Source organism: Neofelis nebulosa, chromosome 10 (assembly GCF_028018385.1).
Source record: "Neofelis nebulosa isolate mNeoNeb1 chromosome 10, mNeoNeb1.pri, whole genome shotgun sequence".
Lineage (NCBI taxonomy): Eukaryota > Metazoa > Chordata > Mammalia > Carnivora > Felidae > Neofelis > Neofelis nebulosa.
In genome coordinates, this window is record NC_080791.1 from 70,256,022 (window position 1) to 70,281,236 (window position 25,215).

General features: G+C 43.1%; 1 protein-coding gene across 4 annotated transcripts in view; it reads left to right on the forward strand.

Moving 5' to 3' along the window:
- SPON1 (spondin 1) overlaps positions 1-25,215 on the forward strand; it is a 259,933-nt gene that overhangs the window by 8,099 nt on the left and 226,619 nt on the right. For all 4 annotated transcript variants that reach the window (XR_009249792.1, XR_009249793.1, XM_058688314.1 and 1 more), the window contains exon 2: positions 11,911-12,017. Coding sequence is in view for 2 of the 4 variants with exons in the window: in XM_058688314.1 (XP_058544297.1) it covers positions 11,911-12,017 (107 nt within the window). In the remaining 2 variants the exon portion in view is untranslated. The remainder of the gene's footprint in view (positions 1-11,910; positions 12,018-25,215) is intronic.

A 25,215-nucleotide genomic window follows, 5' to 3' on the forward strand; every position in this document is an offset into this window, starting at 1 on the left:
CTCCAGGCACAAAGCACCATTTGGGGGGAATAGGAGTGTGGGAAGGTGGGCAAACTCAGAGCAGGCCATAAAAATGGGACGGTGATTCTAAGAGCTAGAGGAAGCTCTTATAATCCTCCTCCTCCTCCTCCTCCTCCTCCTCCTCCTCCTCCTCCTCCTCGTCTTCCCCTCCCCCTCTTCTCTTTTCCTTCTCCTTCTCCTCATCCTTCCTCATTTTCTTTTCTTCCTGTTCTTTCTCCTCCTTCACCTCATAGCTGCAACACTACTCTTTGGATTTTCGCTCATTCCCATCCCAGGGCCTTTGTACATGCTCTTCTCCATGACTAGAATGCTCAGCCTTATGTGGCTCACTCCTTGTCTTTTAAGTTTCAGCTCAGATTTTATCCCTTTAAATAGGCTTCTCTGACCACCAATTTATGTTTCCCATTTCTTTTGCCTGATTTCATTTTCATCATAGCCCTTAATCACTCTCTGAAATTATCTTGTTTATCATCTGCCTCCTCAAGCTAGAATATAAGCTTCATGAGAGCAAGCACTGTGTCCTTTCTTGTTTGCCATTTATTTCTAGCACCCAGAACAGTTTGTGGACACGACAGGCACTAAATCTTTATTTGTTGAAAAAAAAAAAGTGAAGAATCCTGGTGTGAGATCTGCTAAGAGAGCTAGACGGAAGCAAGAGAAAGTGTTTCTCTCTCAGCCAGAGAAGTGAGACCAGGGATGGGGACCAACGGCGAGGAGCTCCAGGTGGAGGCAGCAGAGAGAAGAGATGCCCAGTGCCCTGGGGGCATTGGCTGGAGGTTGAGGGCAGGCAGTTGGCTGGTCCCAGGTAAAGACTATTGAGGGGCACCTGGGTGGCTCAGTCGGTTGAGCGGTTGAGCGTCCGACTTCAGCTCAGGTCATGATCTCCCACTCCATGAGTTCAAGCCCCGCGTCAGGCTCTGTGCTGACAGCTCAGAGCCTGGAGCCTGCTTCGGATTCTGTGTCTCCCTCTCTCTCTGCCCCTCCCCTGCTCATGCTTTGTCTCTTTGTCTCAAAAATAAGTAAAAACATTTAAAAAATAAAAATTAAAAAAAGACTATTGAGAGGAAGGAGATCAGCATGGTGAAAAGCTGGGTCATTGATGGTTCAGAGGTGAAGAGCAGGACAATCGGCAAAAGGGCAAAGGGAAGGAGCTCCGAGCTTCAGACACTGGCTTTGATTGAATGGAGAAGAGAGCAGAGAGGATTATTGATCAATCAAACTTCAACACCAATTATTAAGTGACTTTCCCTGGAATCAGCACTTCGTGGGGTCATTTGTGTGGTGTCCAAACCTAGCTATGCTTCAGAATCACTTGGAAAGTGTAAAACAAACAAACTAACCGCAGCTTCACTGGACCCACCCCCAACAAAGAGCTGGATTCCAGAAATCTATAATCTCTCTCTCTCTTTTTTTTTCTTTTAAAACAAGATGAGGACAGGGAAATACAAATCAAAACCACACTCAGATATCACCTCACGCCAGTCAGAGTGGCCAAAATGAACAAATCGGGAGACTATAGATGCTGGAGAGGATGTGGAGAAACGGGAACCCTCTTGCACTGTTGGTGGGAATGCAAATTGGTGCAGCCGCTCTGGAAAACAGTGTGGAGGTTCCTCAAAAAATTAAAAATAGACCTACCCTATGACCCAGCAATAGCACTGCTAGGAATTTACCCAAGGGGTACAGGAGTACTGATGCATAGGGGCACTTGTACCCCAATGTTTATAGCAGCACTCTCAACAATAGCCAAATTATGGAAAGAGCCTAAATGTCCATCAACAGATGAATGGATAAAGAAATTGTGCTTTATATACACAATGGAGTACTACGTGGCAATGAGAAAGAAATACGGCCCTTTGTAGCAACGTGGATGGAACTGGAGAGTGTTATGCTAAGTGAAATAAGCCATACAGAGAAAGACAGATACCATATGGTTTCACTCTTACGTGGATCCTGAGAAACTTAACAGAAACCCATGGGGGAGGGGAAGGAAAAAAAAAAAGAGGTTAGAGTGGGAGAGAGCCAAAGCATAAGAGACTGTTAAAAACTGAGAACAAACTGAGGGTTGATGGGGGGTGGGAGGGAGGGGAGGGGAGGTGATGGGCACTGAAGAGGGCATCTTTTGGGATGAGCACTGGGTGTTGTATGGAAACCAATTTGACAATAATCTCATATATTAAAAAAATAAAAATAAATAAAAAACACATTATGAAAAAAATAAGAATAAAAAATAAAACAAGATGAGGAGACACAGAGAGAAGGCGGCCAAAAGATGGTCACTTTTCTATGCCCACGTTTCCCCATCACAACCTCTCCTCGCTCCACCCCAGCCTCCTGTGCTCCACATACATTAGCACCTGGTCACATCACTGGCTATCCTGTACCCGAGTACAGTGGCCAGTAGGATGTCCCCAAAGTTGGAGTGACAGCAGCCTCCCCCTGTCTGGGCAGTGAAGTGTTGGAGAGAGAAGAATCGTGAGCTTCCTTTAGGTGATGATGCTCAAAGCTGGCAGAGTCTGAGCCATGGTTGACCTGGTTGTACTTTTCTCTTGCCAACACGTCCCTTCCATGTAACTTCCGCTCATCGGTCCAGGTTCTGTTCTTTGGAGTCGAGCAAATGAGGTCTCCCCTTGGCCATATGTCAGCCATTGAGGTGTTTGTGGAGAAATAGAAACTATGACTTCTGGCCAAAATGCCCCATTTCTTCAGCCATTCTTTATAGGATGCTGTTTCTTGTCCCCTTGCACTTTATACCCCAGATGTGCTCTGATTGGGATAGAACATGGGGGATGATTATCTCCCTTGTCCTGAGGGCTGTGTTTGTGTTAAGCTTGCCAGGTCTTGTGTTTGCTATTTTCGCAGCGCTCTGGGATCACGCTGAGCTTGCAGCCAGCAAAAATTCCTGTGAGCCGCTGGGAAGGCTTGCTTCCCTCCTCTCCCTCAACTGGTGTGACTCGTCTTTGAATGTAAGATTTGACGTGACTCCTCATAACTTAGTCTTGGTCTTCCTCAGACGTAATCCAGAATGTTTGGGTCCATCCCTGTAGCTGTCAGCCCCTCGTGGATCTGGATTCTGTCACTGAGTGACTTATCCATGTAATCTCATTTTGGATTATCTACAATTCTGATAAGCAGTCTTAGAAATCTTTATCAAAGTTGATAAGAATGTTGAGCAAGGGGCTCCCTTGACATCCCTTGAGTCTTTCCCTGAAGTTGACCTCTAGTTCAATACTTTCAAAGTCAACTGGTTTGCTGTCATCTCAGTGGCATTTTAGTATCAACTGCCACCTTCCTCGTCAACCACCTCAGTTAAGCCACAAATATCATTTCCCTAGCCTGCTAATGAATTGTATAGTTTAGGCAGAATTATTTTCTTTCTTTGTTTCAAAATTAGTAAAGACTCTTTCCACAGAACATGACAGGAACAAAGTCAAGTTAACTAAAGCAGAAAGAGAATTACTGAGTCTCATATTTGGAAAGTCTAGGGGTGGGTCTGGCTTCAGGTATAAATGGATCTAGGGACCCAAAAGGGTTCTCTCCTCCCTCTCTCCTTTCCATCTCTCCCTTCTACCTTGTCTGTGTCACTTTTTCCATCCCATATCTCTTGGCTGTGTTTCTGTGTGTTGTCCTCATTTTTCTTACTACAGATAAACTTTCTCCAAATAACAAGGACTATACCTGCCAAGAACCTTCCATGAAAAATCTTTCAGTTAGTCCTGTAACTAAAAGAAAAGCCCTGGTCCCATTAATTCCAAACTGGAAAAACCCTGGGGGAGGATTCTGATTGGCCCACCTTGGGTCACAGACGCAGGGGAATGGGGTGTGGAGAGAGACTAAATTTGGGCCACACTCACTTCTGTGACATTATGTTTCAGGAGGGAGAGGGGGTGCTATTGTCGCCAGCCCCAGAGATCCCATTGTCTGAGTAGGATAAGAAGTGGGGCTCCTGGAGAGTGTATGTCCCTCCGTGCTTCCTGCCCTCACCCATACCCCCAGCTACATTCTCTTGGCTGACACATCGCCAAGTCTCCAGGAGCTTCCTTCCCACCCATCCCTCTTCCCATCCGCGTAATGGTCAGCTCAGGACCCATGCATCTGGCTCCCAGCCATCCCATGAAGAGGTAGCATATGTGGGAAAGAATGAACTTCCATCGGGCTGTTGCATTGTGCTTCATATACATTCCCACCTTTAATCCTTATAACAAACCCATGAGATGATAATGATGATCCCTCTTTTATGGAGGAGAATGATTTATTTTGAATGTATCCTATTAATTTAACAAACATATATGTACACTTATTATTATGAATATTAATTCATTTGTTGGCATAATAACAATGAGATAAGTACCAAGACCGTCATTTTACAGGAGATTAGAAACTGAGACCTCGAGAGGTTAAGTAACTTGCCAAAGGTTACACATAGTAAACAGGAGAGATTCGAACCCAGATCTGTTAGCTACATCCAGTTTTCAATTTTAGATATGTGTGATATTTAATTTGGAATGGGACTTGTTTCACCTCTGCCTGAGAATTCTGGAGCACTAGCTACAGAAGACCATCCAGGGAAACAGAGTGGGCCAAGCCCACCATCACACTTCTTTTAGATTTTTAGCCCTGCCTTCCCATCTGCCAACCCATCAATACCATCTCCTTCCACCTCATCCTGGCTGGGTGGGCTCAATTGTGACAATTTCTTTTTTTATTATCATTAATGGATTTTTTCTGAGAGAGAGAGAAAGAGAGACAGAGTACAAGTGGAGGAGGGGCAGGGAGCGAGGAAGAAAGAAACCCAAGCAGGCTATCAGCACTGAGCCAATGCGGGGCTTGAACTCACCAACTGCGAGATCATGAGCTGAAATCAAGAGTCAGACGCTTAACTGACTGAGGCACCCAGGTGCGCCGTGCCAATTTCTAAGTGAAGCATGTGCATCGAATCTTCCCGTGTTCTGAAAGTCCTACACAGCAGGGAGGGGACCGCTGTGGCTCGTGTACTGCTCCAGCAGTCTTTGTAACCCCAGGTTGCAAGTTAAGGCAGAAGTTAAAGTTCCCTGTAGTTGATGTGTGGGGCATGAACACTGGGGCATCTCAGTGCCATTCAGCAGGTGGAGAGAGCTGGGATCTGGCTCAGGATCTTTTCACTGAGGTTAGGGCCAGGGAATCTGAAACCCAGAGTTCATGTTAAATGGTTGACACACTGACACTTGAAGGACCCAGAAAGCTGTTTGGGAGTTGGGATTTTCAGATGGCAAGTGTACCCAAGGATGAGGAGAACTCAACCTTAGGTAGCGAGTTAAGGCCAGGCTCGAGGGTGAAACATCAGTCCTCATATCAGCAAGGCAGACCAGGAGGCCCTTGCCACGGGTTTTCAGGGAAAGGCTGTAATTCAATAATCATACAACTTCCAGCCTGCTCTTCCTAAAACATAAATCTGAATATGACATTCCCTAACTCAAACCCTTTAGGGGCCCCTCGTCACCTCCAGGGAGGTATCCACCCTTTTTAGCAAGGCTTTGAAGGCTTTTAAGTGTCTATCCCCTACCTTCTTCCCCTGACCTCTTATCACCCTGTCCCTTCCAGCTTGCAATTTATGAAATACAGAAATAGTTCTGGTTTCCAAGGCCAAGACTGTCTCATCATGCCTTTCCCTGTACCTGGAGTGCTGTTAGTCTCTTGTCCACTTGACAAACTCTTATTCCTCACTCCACTTGGAGTTCAAATGCCACCTCCTCCTTGAAGCCCCCTCTGACTGACTCCCACGTTAGACCCAGATGCTCCCTCCTCTGGCATCCCAGAGCAAATTATCCACACATCCATAACACCCATCGTATGTTATAAAAAATATCCGCTGATGTGTCTTTTCCTCCCAGCTCTTAGACTGAATGCTCCTAGAGGGAGAGGTCGTATCTTTTTTTTTTTTTTTTTTTTTTTTTTTTTTTGTCTCCAGGTGCATAGCACTGGGCAGGCACAAAGTGCTTAGTAACAAAGGGATGAGGGGCTGAATACTACACATGGTAGCTTTGGAGGAGGAAACTTTGAAGGAGGGACCAAGGGGACAAACACTCAATGAGCGTTTATTGAGCATTTATTGTGAGTGAAAAGGCACGCTCAATGCTAAAAAGACCGTGCAGCTTAAGACAGACTTGGTCTCTGCTCTCACGGAGCTTCCAGGTTATTAGGGGAGACCAGCATTTAACATATAACTCACAAATAAGTGTGTAATTAAAATTGGGTGAGAGGCATTCAGAAAAAGGAAGGCTCTGTTCACGATAAGGGCTTACCCAGAGCTCCCCATACCCTGACCCTGTGAGGATCATCCCCAAAGACCTTTATTTCCTTGCAACCCTCTCAGGGGTCCTTTACTGGCACCTGCTAGCGTTTTTCTTTGGAGGTTCAGTCATTGTCCTTGAGGACCAGCTTTTGGAAACCCGTTGCCGGTTGATCGGCCTGCTGAACATCCTGGTCTTTATCATTTTCATCATCATCTTCTTCAGCTCCAACATCCCCAGTGCCAGTGGCCATCGGCATCCTTTACAGCTCTTGAATCCTTTATGTACCAGGCGCTGTGATAGATGTTTATTTAATCCCCTCCACATTCCTATAAGAAAGGCAGTATCATTAGCTTCTTTTAAAAATGAGGGAACAGGGAGGTGAAATAACTTGCCAGAGGTCATGTAATTAATAAATGATAGCTCTAGGGTTCTAATCCAAAATCTTTGCTCTTAACCAGTTCCCTGTATGTGCTCACAGGATGGCTCTGAATGGACTTTTTTTTTTTTTTTCCTAAACCTTCATCAGCATTTTCCTTGCATTTCTTGGGTCTCTTAATGGCCTCTCTTGGGAGGCACTAGGGAGGAGTCATTAGAGAGAAGATTCTATTATTTATTGCCAAGCAGTCATCTTCAGTCATTACTGGAACTCAGAACATACTGCACATTTGTGCCTTTCAGGAGAGGGTCGCATTAATGGGTCCTTGGAGGGATGGGATCTCCTGTCTTCCTTCAGCTTGTACTGTGGAATACCGTCATCACCAGTGATAATTTCAGGTTGAAACCCCACTCTGAGTTCAGCCTCCAGAGCCTCCGTCCTGTGTGTTATATACAATGAGGTAAAGGAAGACCTTAGTTTTGTTTTGTTTTGTTTTTAACCTATAGGAATGCATCATTCCTTGGTTTCTGGGAAACCAAGTTTATGATGAGCCCTTTAAGTGTAATGCACAGATGTACAGAAAGGGGCATATTTATCATTCAGAAACATCACTGAATAACATTTGTACCAGAATATAACTTACATATGGAAAAGTTCACAAATTGGACTGCTTAGTGAATTACTACACATTGAACATGCTCATGCAGTGGGCCTGAGATCAAGAAACAGACCATGATCAGCACTCCAGAGGCATTCCTTGTGCCACCTGCAAATCACTTCTCACTCCACTTTGCCACGCGTGTAACCACTGCCCTGACCTCTGGCATCGTAGATTACTTAAAAAAAATTTTTTTTTTAATTTTAGAGAGAAACTGAGCATGAGTAGGGGAGAGGGGCAGCGGGTGAGAGAGAGACTCCCAAGCAGACTCCATGCTCAGTGAGGAGCCTGATGCCGGGCTCGATCCCATGACCCTGGCTTCATGACCTGAGCCAAAATCAAGAGTTGGATGCTCAACCGACAGAGCCATCCAGGTGCCCCTACTTTGTATGTTTTTGGATTTCACACAAATATATAAATGTAATCATAGCCTTTGTATTATTTTATATGTCTTCTTCCATTCAAGATTATATTTATGAGATTTATTCCTTTGGTTTTTTAAAAAAATATTTATTTATTTATTTTTGAGGGAGAGACAGAGACCGAGACAGAGTGAGAGCAGGGGAGACACAGAATGAGAGTGAGAGAAGGAGACACAGAATCCAAAGCAGGCTCCAGGCTCTGAGCCGTTAGCATAGAGCTCGACGCGGGGCTTGAACTCGCGAGCCGTGAGATCGTGACCTGAGCCGAAGTTGGACGCTTAACCGACTGAGCCATCCAGGTGCCCCAAGATTTATCCTTTTGTTGTATGTAGCAGTAATTCGTTCATTTTCATTATTACAGGGCATTCAATTATACGTATATGTCACAGTTTACATATCCATTCTACTGATGATTGGCGCTGAGTTTCCATTTGGGTGCTAATACAATGTTACTATAACCTGATAGATGTTACTTGGTACACATATGTATGCATTCCTGTTGATTTAGGAGTGACATCACTGGATCATAGGGTCTGTATATGTTCGGCTTCAGTAAATACTGCCAAAGAGTTTTCCAGTGAAAATTGCTTATTTTCGGTTCAACGGTGTGTGAAAGTTCCAGTTAACATTTGATACTGTTAATCCTTTTACGTTTAGTCAATCTGGTGGAAATGCGGTAGTAATTTATTGTGGATTTAATTTTTATTTTCCTGTTCACTAACGAGGTTGAGTGTCTTTTCATATGCTTTTTGGCCATTTGGGCACCTTCTTTTACGAAGCATTAGTTCATGTGTTGTGCCTATTTTTCTCTATTGGGTTGTCTTTCTTTTCTTGATCTGAAAAAGTTTTTATATATTTTGGATTAAAGTCAACTGATGGTGATATGCGTCGCAAATATCTTCTTCCACACTGTGCCGTACTTGTTCCTGATGATGTCTTTTGTTGGGCAAAATTTTTACATCAGCCCATTTATGTATCTTCTCTTTTATCGTCACTGTTTTTATTTTCTTTTTTTGTGTCTGCTTAAAAAATCTTTCTGATTCCAAGATCATTCATATTTTATCCTAGGCTCACGTCTAAAATCTTTGCTGTTTTATTCTTCACAGTTAGCTCTATCGTCTATGTGAAGTTTATTCTGCGTATGATGTGCAAGGTCAAGATTCACCTGTTTCTATATAGTTACCCAGTGGTCCTCATACCATTTACTGAAGGTATTATCTTTTCCCCCCGACTGCTCTGCAGGAGATCCTTAATCATACAGCAAGTTTCCATAGACTTGTGGAACTTTTTCTGGACCCCAAACAGTTCAACTGGCCTCTTTTTCTTTCCTTGCTATAGTAGCCCGGCTGAATTTCTGTAGCTCCGTAAGTCTGGGTATCTAGTAGTACAAGCCCTCCAACTTTTCACTTCTTTCTTCAGATTGCCTTGGACATTCTTGGTGCTTTGCATTTTCATGTATGTTTCAGAATCAACTTGTCTGTATCACAGAAAAACACAATGGGAATTTAATTTAACTGCACTACATTTATAAATCAATTTGAGAAGAACTGACATCTTTATAATATAGAGTTTACCAGTCCATGAACACAGTTCGGTAAACTTAATTGCGTTATCAACTCTCTGCTAATCACTGTGCTGAGCTCAGATGTGGCTCTTGCTTTTGAAGGACTTAATGAATAGGTAGACGAACACTTACCCACAAAATGCAATGTGATAATCTCATCACTGGCAATAAGGGCTAATATTTATTAAGTGCCTAGTATATTCCAGGCATGCTGTTAATAACTTTCTGTGTGTTAATTCGTTTATGCTTCACACTGATACTTTGAGGTAAGTGCTGTTATTATGCCCACCTATAGGTGCTTTTAATTTCAGCGTGGTTGACATACAATATTATATTAGTTTCAGGTGCACAACATAGTGAGTCACCATTTGTCTGCATTACAAAGCAATCACCATGATAAATATAGCTACTGTCACCATATGAAGTTTTTACAATATTATTAACTATATTTCCTATGCTGTACATTGCATTCCCATGTCTTTGTTTATTTTATAGCTGGAATTTTGTAACTTGTCCTCTTCTTCCCCTATTTTACCCATTCCCCCACTCCCCTCCCCTCTGACAACGACCAAATTGTTCTCTGTACCTGTGAGTCTGTTTCTGTTTGGTTTTGTTTGTTCATTTCCCACCCCACTCTAGACACCCTCAGACTGCTTTAGGGCTGTCTGTCTGTCCCTCAGAGATCTCAGCTCTTTCTTCTGACATCATAATCATCATTTTCTGCTTGCCACTGGTGAGCACCCTACTTTTCTTACTCTATTGTACTGTGCTTTTTCTCTCACCCTTTCTTCCTTACTAAGAAGGTCTGTCTGACCTTTCGATAGACATCAGTAGCCAATCAGAATGCTCTTTTACTTTTGTGGGATGAACTGACCAATTATAGCATGAGATTTGCAATCTTTGGTTCTCAGAGTTCTTTCCTGAGATGTCGTTGTGTTGGGGCTAATGGGCTACTGGTGCATGGTCCAAGAAAGGTGTTTTAATTTTTGGAATTTGAGGGTCCTTTATTTTTAGGACTGAAAGCAGAAGACTAGAATGCCCCTCCCTGACAGGGGGTTGCTTTTCAGAATCACATAAATGGTATATGTTAAGTTGATTTTTAAAATTTTAAAACCTAACATTTGTAGAATATCCATACTCAGATATACTCCATATATGCAACCATGGGTGGAATGCTAAACTGGGGAAAAGGAGTCTGGCCCTAAGTCTGCCTTGTGGGTGCTCTTACTGCCTTGGGGTGTCTGTTGACCTCTCTGTGTCTTTGTTTCCTGTCTGTGAAATTAGAAGGCTGGAATGGAGGGTTCTTGAAACAGCTTAAGGCTCTAAGAGTCTATAACTCTGTGTTTAAAGGCCAGAATCTTAGCACTTTAATCCAGACAGTAATTCCAATCCCAATTTATATAAATTTCAAGAAACTTGAATTGAGCATCTATTAGACATCAGGCTCTGTGCCAGGTGCTAGGGATACAAAGGGAGGGGTGACCATCCTTGCTGAGAAGGCCCTTGAGCTAGATTCAGTGAAAACGAAGTTATCTGGGTAGATGTGAGAAGGAAGAGCATGATGTGGATTCACAGAACTCCAGCTGCTGTAACAAACAATCCCCCACAATATAAGTTTATTTCCAGTTCAGACAAAGTACAAGATGGATGTTTCTGGTCAGTGGGTGATTCTCTGTGTAGCTATTCAGAAACCCTGGTTTCTTCTATCTTGCGATTCCACCATCTTCTCCCAGGACACCTTCTGTTGGATCTTCTGTTGGATCCGCTGCATTCTGCAGGCATAGGTGGGAGAGGGAGACTGGAAGATCCTGTGGAAAGTTTGTGCGGGCCAAGCAGAAAGTGGCATGCATCACGTCCATCCGTGCTTTCCCTCGGCAGAACGCAAACAGACCTAACTGCAAGGGAGGCTGGGAAAGTGGTCTAGCTGAGCGCTTACAAGAAATAGGAAGTATATTTTGGAAAACACACAGCATTCTCTGCCCCAAAGGACTTTGTAAGGGAGTTTGGGCTGTGAGCGGCTAGATTTCTTTTGGAAGTGTAACATTAGATAACTGTCAAGATTGAGGTTGCAAACCAGGGATTTCTTTTTTTTTTTTTTTAATGTTTATTTATTTTTGAGAGTGAGAGAGAGTGCAAGCAGTGGAACAGCAGAGAGAGAGGGAGCAGAGGATCTGAAGCAGGCTCCAGGCTCTGTGCTGTCAGCACAGAGCCTGAACCAGGGCTCAAACTCACAAACCGTGAGATCATGACCTGGGCTGAAGTCAGAAACTTAACTGACTGAGCCACCCAGGTGCCCCTGACCAGGAACTATCTTTTTCAAATTGTGGCTACTGGGAGAGAGAGTGCACCAAAGCCTTTGTTGGTTCAAGGAGGCCCAACTGAGATCATAGTTCAGGCATTTTGCAGGTTCTGAAATGTGAGGAGGAACGGGGTGGAGAGTAAAAGTTCACTACTCAAAGGAATGAGGCTTTTCCACTGTCTGCTGCCCCTCCAACCCACAGGTCTGGCTTGTTGATGGAGAACTCACCAACATTCATTTGTCAGATGGATGCCAGCTGATTCCTGTGCTTATGATCTGCTTTCTCCTCTCTCCACAGTAACCCTTTCAGCTGCCCCACCGTCCTACTTCAGAGGATTCACATTAATTGCCCTCAAAGAGAACAGAGAGGGTGATAAGGAAGAAGACCATGCTGGGACCTTCCAGGTAAGACTCCTCTGGGCTCCTCTGTTGCCCTCGTGCCCTTGTGGGTAAAAGCTAGGGGAAAGAAGGACATACTGAGGAGCTTGAGTGACAGTAGAGGTACAGGTGTCTGAGGTAGCTTCTCGGGAAGCTCCCTTGACCTTGGATCAGATGGGCCAGGATTGAAGGACCCATAATGGTGTAGGTGGCAAATGTCTCAAGCTTGCTTCCAGGCCTTCGGGATTGGCTACCAGGAAGGGATCTTCTCTGGACTCCCAGTGCCTGGGGGATTGCAGACAGCCCAGCACAGTGAGAGCACTTAGAGCCCTGGCGGGCCTGGCTGTTTTTCCCGAGAGCCATTTGTGATTGACTGGCAAGTCTCAAGTATAAATGGAACAAGAGCTTAGGATGGCCAGACTGGAAGGAATTCAAAGCATAGGCGAAGGACTATTAAGGGAACGAAGAGATTGATTTATGAGAGGAGATTAAAAGAATTAAACATGCTTTGCTTGGCTAAATGAACAGGGCTGAGTGTGAGAGGTGGTAATGGTCTTTAAATGTCAGTCCTCACAGAACAACCTTCTCCAGGGGAGGCTGCGTTTGACTTTGTACAAAAGGGCACGGCCAGACGAAAGTGGGTCAAGAGAAGAAAGAGAATCTCAAAGGCAAGGGCCCTGACAGTGAGTCATATTTCACCGTGGAATATTCTTCCAAGGGAAGTGGCGGGAACATCATCCCCTTTCAGAGGTTTAGAAAAAGGCCATCCAGTCGTCAGAACATGTCCCAGAAGGACTGGGGCCATCCTAGGAGGAGGCCTGGCCAAATTTGCCGCAACCATTTCTCATCTCAAATTTCCATTGTTCTAGAATCCATTTTTATCTGACGTTTGCAAACTCAGAAAAAAAAAAAAAGAGCTCAAGAAAAATACTTAACACCCATAGCTGACTGTTGGGGAATCCTAGTATAAGTTGTGGGCTCCACAGAGGGCCCTGCCCCAAAATATCTCCCCCATCTAAAGACATCTTTTAATCCTTTGTAGCCAGGTTGTCATTTTGAATCCTGTGTTAAACAAAAAAAATTTTTTTAATGTTTGTTTATTTTTGAGAGAGAGAGACAGAATACAAGCAGGGGAAGGGCAGAGAGGGAGACACAGAATCTGAAGCAGGCTCCAGGCTCTGAGCTGTCAGCAAAGAGCCTGATGCAGGGCCCAATCTCACAGACTGCTAGATCAGGACCAGAGCCAAAGTCAGACACTTCACTGACGGAGCCACTCAGGTGCCCCGTTGAATCCTGTGTTTTAAAAAATGTCCATTGTTTTGTATTCTGGGTCTCTGGCCTAGTAGGGCTGTTAATTCCATGCTCATTGTGATGTTCTTCTGTGTACCTAGGTGGCAGGAACCTTCTTGGCATATATCTGAAGGAGTCACCCAGTTATAATACCAAGGATGCCCAGCATTTTCTGGGTTCTTACCATGTGCCAGCTATTAGGTTTAGTTCTTTGTCTTGTTTTGGTTTATCTCATCTTAATTTAATTGGTGTACTTACTTTAATTCTCCAAACAGCCAAATGGATACTAGGAAACTAGTATCCCTATTTTATGGATCAGGAAATTGAAACTAGGAAGATTGAATCATTTGCGTAAACACCTAGTAAATAGTAAGCTCAGGTTCCTCTACCAGATGTCTGATTCCAGAGACTAAATTGTTTCGTTTCTGAATAGTACCTAATAATCTCCTGGCACAAGTGTATTTGGACAGTGTATCAGTAAGGTTGTCATGATAGGGAAAGGAAGATTCATGCATGCGTTCAGCCCGTAAAGCATTGAAATAAATTCCCCTGGTCCTTGTTGTGCTAATTTACCTGGAGGTGTGGATGATTTATCAGATTCAGATGAGAGATCTGGGTACCTGAGTGTCAGGAGGGGGAAAGTTCTAAGAGGGGAAAAGGTAGAGGGTGGGATGGGGGAAGAGTGACCTTAATTGTCACCCGAACAAAATGTATCTGCTTTAAAATGGTGCTTAGAGGGGCGCCTGGGTGGCTCAGTCAGTTGGGCGTCTGACTTCAGCTCAGGTCATGATCTCACCATCCGTGGGTTCGAGCCCCACATAGGGCTCTGTGCTGACAGCTCGGAGACTGGAGCCTGCTTCCAACTCTGTGTCTCCCTCTCTCTCTGCTCCTCCCCCGCTCAAGCTCTATCTCTGTCTCTCTCAAAAATAAATAAACATCAAAATGGTGCTTAGAAATATATACTCAAAACAGTTGAAACCAGGGATTCAAATAGGTATTTGTACAGCCGTGTTCATAGCAGCAGTATTCACAACAGCCAAATGTAGAAACAACCCAAACATCTCCTGATGGATGATTTGGCTAAACAAATGTGATGTATACATACAGTGCAATATTAATTCTTGAAAAGGAAGGACATTCTGACACATGCTATATGTAACGTAGATGAACCTTGAAGACATTGTGCTAAGTGAAATAAACTAGTCACAAAAAAGGACAAAATACTGTACGGTTCCACTTATGTGAGGACCTAGAATAGTCAAATCCAGAGAAACAGAAAGTCGAATGGTAGTTGCCAGGGGCTACAGGGGAGAAGGGAGTAAGGAATTCTTGACGAACAGAGAGTTTGGGTTTAGGAAGATGAAAACAATTCTGGAGATAGATGGTGAGTGATGGCTGCACAAAAATATAGAGTGTACTTAATGCCAGTGAACTATATACTTAAAAATGGTTAGAATGGTAAATTTTATGTATATTCTCCCCCCTCCAACCCCCACCGCCACACACACACAAAGGATGCCTGAGTTAGACCTAATGGGGACACGATGTGGAGTTAGGCCTGATGAGGATGTGGCTGCTTTCTTTAAAGGCTATTCTGTTTTAATTCAATAAACTGATAGTCCTTCCCAACCCACTGTCGTTTCTACTCAGCTAAATCTTGGTCCTTTCAGCTGACCGGTGAATACAGGGCCCTGCTCACAGTGGGCAGTGAGTAAATGTCTGCTGAATGAATAAATGAGCGAATTATTCTTTCTACTCGTATCTGTTACTCAGTCCTTTTCAGAACTCCTGTCTCTTTATGCATCTCTCCTTCTTCCTTCTCTTGGAGCTTTGCACATGCTTTCATGTTGCATCGCAGTGATTCTCCGAGTGTGGTCTCTGGACCAGCAGCATCAGCACCACTGGGGGAACTTGTTAGAAATAAAAAATCTCAGGTCCCACCCAGCCCTACTGAATGAGGCACTCACAGGCCGCGACCTGTGTTTTAACAAGCGCTCAGGGTGAATCCAGTGTCTGCTCGAGTTTGAGAGCCGACGTTGAAATGAAGCACAGATCCAGCCCATCCAACACGAACTCCTCCATCATCACATCAACGTATCTGTCTGCTGCCATATATCCTATCGCTTCCACCAGCCCTTGAGGAATCAAAGTGAGAAACAAACACAAAAAATGCCTCGCGGACAATAATAATGCCTGTGTGCCAGGAACCATTCTAAGTGGTTTACATTTATTAACTGATCACAATGAGCTAGCACTGTTACCCTGTCTTTCACAGATGAGGGAATTGTGGCACAGAGGAATTAAGTAACTTTCTTAAGACCGCTCAGCTCTAAGTGATAAAGCTGGGATTCAAACTCAGGCAGTCTGGCCCCAGATCCCTACTCCCCACCACGCTCTACACTGCCTCTCAATGTGTACGTGTTAAGTGGAAATATGAGGGTCTACTATGACTTTTTTATGGTGGTAGTCTCTGTGCCAAGGGCTTTATATGCATTATCTTACTTAATTCTCATAGCAACCCTGTGAGGTCAGTATTGTTACCGCCATTTTCCAGAGGATGGAACTGAGTCTCCAAGGTGCTAAGTGAATTGACCAAAGTAATCCAACATGTACATGGGGGAAGGGACAAACGCCATGCCGGTGATTTTCTCACACTTCATCTCCCCGCCCCCGCCCTGCCCTTGCACATTAAATGCACACTCCAGGGGCGCCTGGGTGGCGCAGTCGGTTAAGCGTCCGACTTCAGCCAGGTCACGATCTCGCGGTCCGTGAGTTCGAGCCCCGCGTCAGGCTCTGGGCTGATGGCTCGGAGCCTGGAGCCTGTTTCCGATTCTGTGTCTCCCTCTCTCTCTGCCCCTCCCCCATTCATGCTCTGTCTCTCTCTGTCCCAAAAATAAATAAAAAAGCGTTGAAAAAAAAAATTTAAAAAAAAAAAAAATAAATAAATAAATAAATGCACACTCCACCTGGGTTCCCCTTGCACGGCGCATGCCATCTTGTCTCTCCTGCTTCCCTGTGGTCTCTGTACTTGCCTCTCCCACGGCAGCCTACAAGTCTTCTCTCTCCACCAAAGCTGTCATCTTTGGAGTCACTCACTTATTCGTGGGCATTCACGCAGTGTCTCCTATATGCCGGGCACTGGGGTAATGACGGTGACAAAAACAGGCATGGCTCTGCCCTCCCGGAGTACAGTGTCCTCCGTGCAACTGCACCTTAAAAATTACCTCTGCTGCCGGTAGGCGTAGTAGAAAGTCATCTGTTGGAACCCGAGCAGGTGACCAGAAGCTACAAACGCCACGGCGATTTTCAAAACACATACATAGTGATTAACACATCTGTAGAAGCACTTCTTTGTTGACACCTTCGCTCCAGATACAACAATCTCGAGACCCTAACAACAACAAAATTCTGATACTCTTTCAATCTGGTTAAAGATTACATTCTTCGTTCTGAAAGTGACTCGGAGGATGCGTGGTTCTGCTTCTGCATGAATGAGCCCTTACGCAGAGAATACAGACTCACCAGGTACAAACAAGTGTGAATTTTAATGCCCCTTTAGACTCAGTGGGGGAGGGAATGGGGCCGCAGGGTACGGGTTATGCTCTCACCACGTGGCCAGACCCAAGAAGAAGGGGGTGGGGCTGCCCATCTGCTTCCAGCAAAGCAGCCTGGGCACAGACTGGGGAATCTGTCTCTGGCTGCCAGAAGGGAGAGACAGGGGAATCTCTCTTTGATGAGCGAGTTGGGTGTACTTATGGGTAATTGAAAGTGACAAGGAATGCAGGGGATGGACTGCCTGCACAAAAGTAACCCACTAATCCTTTAAAATTGTATTGCTAAAACCGAATTGCTCCCTGGAATGCTCATGGCCCAGCCAACTGTCCAGCTCATCGCCCCCTTCCTTCAGGTCTCTGCTCAGATGGCCCTTTCTCAGGGACGCCATCCGGATCCCCCTATTTGAAGCTTCCTCCCCCCTTCAGTTCCCCGGCTGGATCCCTTCAGTTCCCCGGCTGGATTTCCTATCCTTCCCCACTTAATTTTTGTCCTGTTGCCTTTATTGCCACACGATGTGCCATTTTACTTGTCGACTTGAGTATTATCTGCCCCCTTCCATTAGATTGTGAGCTCCTCAAGGCAGGGGGTTTTATCTGTCTTGTTTGCTGAAGGGTTGTTTGCCTGAGAAGATCCCTTGTCAATACCATACAAACAAGTATCTTTTTAATAACTAATTATTCCATATTCTTAATCACCTGTTTCTAAACTATTTTCATTATCTCTTCATTAACAATATGTATTAGCATCTAATGGGTCCTGAGCTACACTAGAAGCTCAGAGAGGTTCTAAAAATAAAATGCTGTTGCAAGCCCATCCTTAGGAATTTTCTTAGTTTGGAGGAAAACTTTCTTTTGTTATGGTCATCTGAACTTAATCATGCCCCTTTAAAGACTAGGATTTTTCAATGTGCTATTCACTATTATAAATAATGGAGTAAAAACAGGTTTTGGGTTTTTTTTGGTTTTTTTTTTTTTTTTTTTTTTTTTTTTTTGCATATGCCTTTCTTTGTTTGGTATTATTTTGGTAGAATAGATTCCCAGAACTGTAATTACATACACAAAGGATGTGGACTTTTTAATGTTTTTGATATATGTTGATTGCAAAGGTGATTATAAGACTCCCGTCAGCGCTCCTTCCAACAGCCTGATCTGGGCTTGTCATCATGGTAACCACACCCACTGATGGGAAGGGACACATATATTCCCATATCAGGACTAGGCATCAGAGGACTTGGGCAGGTCAAATTGATTAACCAGCTGTAGCAAGATGAAAGCTAATGGAGGAACACAGAAAGTCACTTACTTAGATCCAAATAACCAATTGCACGTGTACAAGAAGAGATACTGGGACTTACGGCAGTGCATTAAACAAACAACAACAAAAATACCCTAGGGTTCTTAGTTGCCTGTAAGTTCAGAATGAGTCATCTGTTGAGATAGGACCACGAAAAGCTAATGAGGTCTTAGGACGCGTCATAGGTGCATAACACAGGAGTCAGATTGTTTTGTGAGATTATTATTTTTTAAATTTATTTTAGAGAAAGAGAGCATGTGAGTCAGGGAGAGGGACAGAGAGAGAAAGAGAGAACCCCAAGCAGGGTTCATGCTCAGTGGGGAGCCCAACACAGGGCTCGATCCTATGACCCTGAGATCATGATGTGAGCCATAATCAAGAGTCAGATGCTCAGCTGACTGAGCCACTCGGGCGCCCTATGTCTTATGGGATTCTTAATCCATCCTGAGTGAGCTCACAATATTCTCTTTCTTCATATATAGAATACACCTTTCTAGTGAACGAATATTACAGTGTAAAATATACAGCGTTTTCTTTCATGCATTTGTTTATTCAGATATTTCCTTAGCATTCAGACCACTCTGTACTTTTTCTTCAGAGTGTTTTTGTTTAACATTTCTCTGCACCTACCAAATTGTAGGGCAAAATCATATGTGTTTTGTTCACTAGTATATTTCTAACCACCAGCACCATACCTGGCACATGGTAGACACTCAATAAATGTTAGCTGAGATGAAACATTTCATTAGCTGTCAAAGGCAACATACTAGGCTCTGAGCGTATTGAGATGAATAATTAAGGCCTGGTGCCTGGTATCAGGTGGTCAGGATCTACAGCAGAACTTGCCAACCCTGGTGGATCCCAAGTGGGTTATAGGAGCACCCAGATATTTACTTGTTTAGATGTTGGGGTGGACTCATTTGTTTACCCTAGGGAAATTCTATCATTTCCTGCATGTGACACAGAGTAAGCCAATTGCACATGTACAAGAAGAGAGACTTTCATTTATGGCAGCACGTTCAGCAGGCAGATAAGAACGATATAGAAAGGACTGTTTTTGCAACATGCTAGGCACTAGAATTGCTGCGTGTGTGACAATAAGAAAACAGTCATTTTCGGGAAGTGAGGAGGGAGTGCTGATTTGAGAGGAGAGAAAAGACGTTCATAGAGGTGATTACTTTGAGATGTCTCTTTGGGTGGTTCAAGCTTACAGGTACACAGAGGGTGACAATGAAGGGTATGTGTGAAGTCTACTCTACTGTTTCCGCAGACCTCTATTTTAAAACTTTCCCTACTTAATGTTCCACTGCATCTTCTTTGATTAGTGCATAGAGCCCAGCAAGGACACAGTAAGTTTTCTTACATGAATGAATGAATGAATGAATGAACGGAAGAACGAAGGAACGAACGAACTAGGGGATAAAAGACATGCTATGGCCAGCCCCTTCTCTTCAGGAATTCACTCAGGGTAAAATGCCTCTGTGAAGATGTGATCCTAAAAGAACCATCAAAAGAACACATTTTAAAGGCAATGGCAGGACCTCTTGTTCGATACTTCGTTTTCTTTTTTTAAATTGCCATCTGAAATCATTTGTAAGGAGAGTGAGAAGCAGCTTGCCTTGTGAGTGCCTGGGGTACACATGGGGTCCTCAGGCTGCTACAGCCCCGATCTCTGGTGCCTGCTACCAGGAAGGATGAAAAGCAGTTTCCTTCCAAGCAAGCAAGCCCTGAGAACCAGATGCTCTATGGGGAGGAACAGCAGAGCACACACCCTTGTTTTGTGTTGGAAAATACAGAAAAGGATAAATACAGAGGGTGGTGAAGACGAAATAAAAAATGTCCTCTTATAACGTAGAGATAATCACTATTAACATTTGGGTACATTTCCTTCCAGATTTTAAATATATATGCATATATGTAGTTGCTCAACAAATATTGGAACCAAACTATATATAGGATCTTATGACCTCTTTTATTTTTAATGAACATTATATTATGAGTATATTTCAATACAATTAAACATTATTCCACAGCATGAATTTTAATGACTTTATAATACTCCACTATTCCGTTGAATTATAATTTATTCCACCATTCCTCTGTTGTTGGGCAAGATAGGTAGCTCTAGTTCTTTTCATTTTTCCTTTCGTTTAAAAAAAAAAAACAACCCACTGCAATGAACACAACACATAAATCATTGTTAACATCTGTGACCATTTCCCTGTTATTAATTTCAAGAATTAAATTACAGGGTTGAACTAATGTCTCCCTCCCTCTCTTTCTCTCTGCACACACACACACACACACACACACACACACGCACACGCACACACACACACGTGTGTGCATGTATATATTAGCTCCTCTATTTCTAAAAGTGGACATTTGGAATTAGATAGTGTCACTGGTAGGCACATGGATTATTATGACAGGAGAAAGCATTCCTGTTCCTAGGCTGATTTTCTTCCTCAAAAAGGACCCTTTATCTCATTATTTCTTCCAATTCTAGCTTAACTTGTCTAGTTAGAATATACGTTGGGTGTGTGGAAAGAACGTGGTTTTGGAGTCAGCAGGCCTGGGCTCAAATTCTGCCTCCACCAGCTGGGTGAAGAAGTCACTTAATTTCTTTGACTCGTAGTTCCTTCATCTATAAAGTAGGGATGAGAAAGGTAATATTTTGAGAATCAGATGAGCTACTTTATGTAAAATTCCCCAGATGGTGTCGGGATGTAATGGACCCTCAATCAATGTCTCTTCCTTCTGAGTCGGAAGCTTAGTAGGGTGCCCTTTCCACGTCTCTGTGGCCAGTGAATCACAAACCCCGTCCCTCTGTAGACATGAGCAGACATCCCACCTTCGGTATAACCAACCAGCTGTCTTTTCGACCCCCAAGTGAGGGGAGGGACAGGCTTGTCTAATTCTTTCTATCTTCATTGTAATATGATTGGGAAGTCTATAAAGTAAAATGGGAAAACTTCACTGTTTCTGGATACATCATACCCAGTAAATAAAAATAAAACTCTGGTCCCTGAGGGTGCTAGGTGGTTGGCTGGGCTCCATTACTGGCTTTGTGACCTTCTCCCACACCGCAGTTTAACCAAAAATGGGTTCAAATTATACTTTGAGAAAGACAAATGCCGGGGAGGGGGGAGCGATGAGCAGACAGAGGAAACCACAACTATCACCTCCAGGTATGAAGTAGTCTAGTTGTTTATTTAATGCTCTCCCTCTTAGCTGTAGGTTCCATGAAAACAGGACAGTCCATTTCTTTCGTCCCCAGTGCTGGGTACAAAGCCTGCCACCCAACAGGCACTCAGTAAATATGTGTCACATAAATAAACCAATCTACTAATTTCCTGTCAGTTTCTGACCCATCCCATGAGGTGGACACTGTTCTCATCCCCATCACGCAGGCCAGGTAATACCGAGGGAAACGGAAACCGTGACAAAGGGCACAGAGCCATAAATGGTGGGGAGCAAGGATGGAAACGTGAGGACAGACTCTGTGCCATTTTCTCTGTTCAGCATCTTGTGTGGCTACAGTAACAGAAGTGTAGGAGGGACAGACTGAAATCGACTGCTTGTCTCCTAAAATCTTCTCAGGGTTGTTCCAGAAAGCACACTGGGTTCATCACCTCACGGGTCCTTCTTGTGCTGTCATCCCCTGACACCCATATCTTCCATCGCATTTGGAGTCTGTGCCCCTACCCCGTCTCCACGCTCTCTCACACTTGGCACATCCTTTATTCAGTCCTTCACACACACTGTGGCTTAATGTGTTAAATCCCTGTTCGCCAACGAGATTCTGCAAAGAGACGGAAATCTGGGCCGTGGCCATCTCTGTATTCCCACGGCTTCCCCAAGACTTGGCACTCTGGCCAGTTGATAAATGTTTCCCAAATTGATGGACGACTTGCTGCTGGAATTTTTGGCCCTCGTTTGCGGGCATTCGTTGGTCTCCTGCTTTCTTGCATGGGAACTAGTATTGTTTTCCCATCTATCTTCTGAAAGGTCTAGAAATCATTTTCAAGTATGTCATAGAATTGTTTAGCAGACAACCTGTAACTCTTATTGCCTCCAAAGAACTTTTATCAGGTACGTGTCAAGTAGATGCAAAATGCCAGTAAGTCATGGCGTGGCCTTGTAATCCCCTCATCTTTGTTTTTTGCTTCTAAGTTTTTATTTTTCCATTTTTTTTTAAATGGAAGTGTAGTTGACACACAATGTTACACCAGTTCCAGGTGTACAACATAGTGATTTGATAACTATATACGTTATGCTCTGCTCCCTACAAGTGTAGCCACCATCTGTCCGCATATAACACTATTACGAGATCATTGACTATATTCCCTATGCTATCCCTGTCATCCCTGTGACTTACTCATTCCATAACTGGAAGCCTGCATCTCCCACTGTCCTTCATCCATTTTGTCCATCCTCCCACCCTGCTCCCCTCTGAGAACCATCAGTTTGTTCTTTGTAGTTATATATTTATGTTCTTTATATTCATATTTTGTTCTTTATATTTACCTATGTTTCTGCTTCTTGTTTGTGTATTCATTTGTTTTGTGTTTTAGATTCCACACGGAAGCGAAATCACATGGTATTTGTCTGGCTGAATTATGATACCTTCTAGGCCCACCTGTGTTCTCACAAATGGCAAGATCTCATCCTTTTCTATGGCTGAGCAATATTCTATTGTATATACAGATGCCATGTCTTCTTCATCCACCCATCCTTCCATCCATCGATAGACACGGGTTGCTCCCACATCTTCACTCTTGTAAATAATGCTGCAATAAACATAGGGGTGCAGATATCTTTTCAAATTAGTGTTTTTTGTTTTCTTTGAGTAAATACCCAGTAGTGGAATTACTGAATCATATGGTATTTCTATTTTTAATTAAAAAAAATGTTTTTAACGTTTATTTATTTTTGAGACAGAGAGAGAGACAGAGCATGAGTGAGGGAGGGGAAGATAGAGAGGGAGACACAGAATCCAAAGCAGGCTCTAGGTTCTAAGCTGTCAGCACAGAGCCCGATGTGGGGCTCGAACTCACCGACTGCGAGATCATGACCTGAGCCGAAGCTGGACGCTCAACCGACTGAACCACCCAGATACCCCTCTATTTTTAATTTTTTGAGGAACCTCCATGCTGTTTTCACAGTGGCTGCACCAGTTTGTATTCCCACCAACAGTGCAAAGGGTTCCCCTTTCTCCACATCCTTGCCAACACGTGTTATTTCTTGTATTGTCGATTTTAGCCATTCTGACAGGTGTGAGGTGTTATCTCGTTGTGGTTCTGATCTGCATTTCCCTGATGATGAGGGATGTTGAGCATATTTTCATTTGTATGTCTTCTCTGGAAAAATGTCTATTTAGGTCTTCTGCCCATTTTTTAAGTTTATTTATTTATTCGAGAGAGAGAAAGAGCATGAGAGAGAAAGAGCAGGGCAGGGGCAGAGAGAGAGAGGGAGAGAGAATCCTAAGCAGACTCTGTGCTCTCAGCCTGATGTGGGGCTTGAACTCATGAACCATGAGATCGTGACCTGAGCCAAAATCGAGAGTCAGATGCTTCATCAACTGAGCCCCCCAGGCACCCCTGTCTTCTGCCCATTTTTAATCAGATTATTTGTATTTTGGTGTTCAGTTGTATAAGTTCTTTATATATTTTGGATATTAACCCCTTGTCATATATATCATTTGTAAATATCTTCTCCCATTCAGTAGGTTGCCTTTTCATTTTGTTGATGGTTTCTTTTGTGGTCCAAAAGTTTTTTATTTGGACATAGTTTTCATAATTTTCTTTTGCTTTCGTTTCCCTTGCCTGAGGAGACATCTCTAAAAAATTTTTCTGTGGCCAATGTCAAAGAAATTACTGCCTATGTTTTCTTCTAGGGAATTTATGGTTTCATGTCTTACATTTAGGTCTTTAATCCATTTTGAGTTTAGTTTTGTGTATGGTAAAAGAAAGTGGTCCATTTTCATTCTTTTGCATGTAGTTGTCCAGTTTTCCCAGCACTATTTATCGAAGAGACTGGTCTTTCCCCATTGTATATCTTTGCCTCCTTTGTCATATATCAATTGGCCATATAAGCATGGATTTATTTCTGGGCTCTGTATTATGTTCCTTGATCTATGTCTGTTTTGGGGCCAGTACCATACTGTTTGGATTACTACAGCTTTGCAATATATCTTAAAATCTGTGATTGTGCTACCTCCAACTTTGTTTTTACTTCTCAAGATTGCTCTCCCTATTAGGGTTTTTTTTTGGTGATTCCATGCAAGTTTTAGTATTATTTGTCCTAGTTCTGTGAAAAATGCTGTTGGTATTTTGATAGAGATTGCATTGAATCTGAAGATTGCTTTAGATAGTATGGAAATTTTTCACTATGTGAATTATTCCATATCTTTCCATTTGTTTGTATCCTCTTCAAAAGAATTTTTATAATTTATGTATTAAGTAGCTTAAAAATGCCAATAAGTCACTGTGTGGCCTTGCAGTCCCCTCATCTTTAAAATGAAAATACTGAGTCTCCATTCCAGATCTAATTACTTTATGGGCTAGATTTTAATTCTGGTGTTACAAACATTTAAGCCATCTGTTTGCTTTTTAAAATAGAGTTAAAAAATAATAAAAAATAAAATAGAGTTAAATCCAAAGAGTGAATGGATCATAGTTTATTTAAACAGTAGCCTATTGAAGGAAATTTAGGTAAATTTTTAAAATATTATAAATAATTTTATAAAGAAAACCCTTTTTATTTATTTATTTATTTATTTATTTATTCAACAAATATTGATTAACACTAGCTTGTACAGGCATGTTCTAAGCTGTGAGAATACAGCTATGATCAAACAGACCAAAATCCCTGCCCTATGAACATTGCTTTTTTTTTTTTTATGTTTATTTTTGAGAGAGAGAGGATGAGCAGAGTAGAGGCAGAAAGAGAAGGGAACAGAGGGTCTCAAGCAGGCTCTGTGCTGATAGAAGAGAGCCCAATTGGGGGCTTGATCTCATGAACTGGAAGATCGTGACCTGAACCTAAGTCAGGTGCTTAACCAACTAAGCCACCCAGGTGCCCC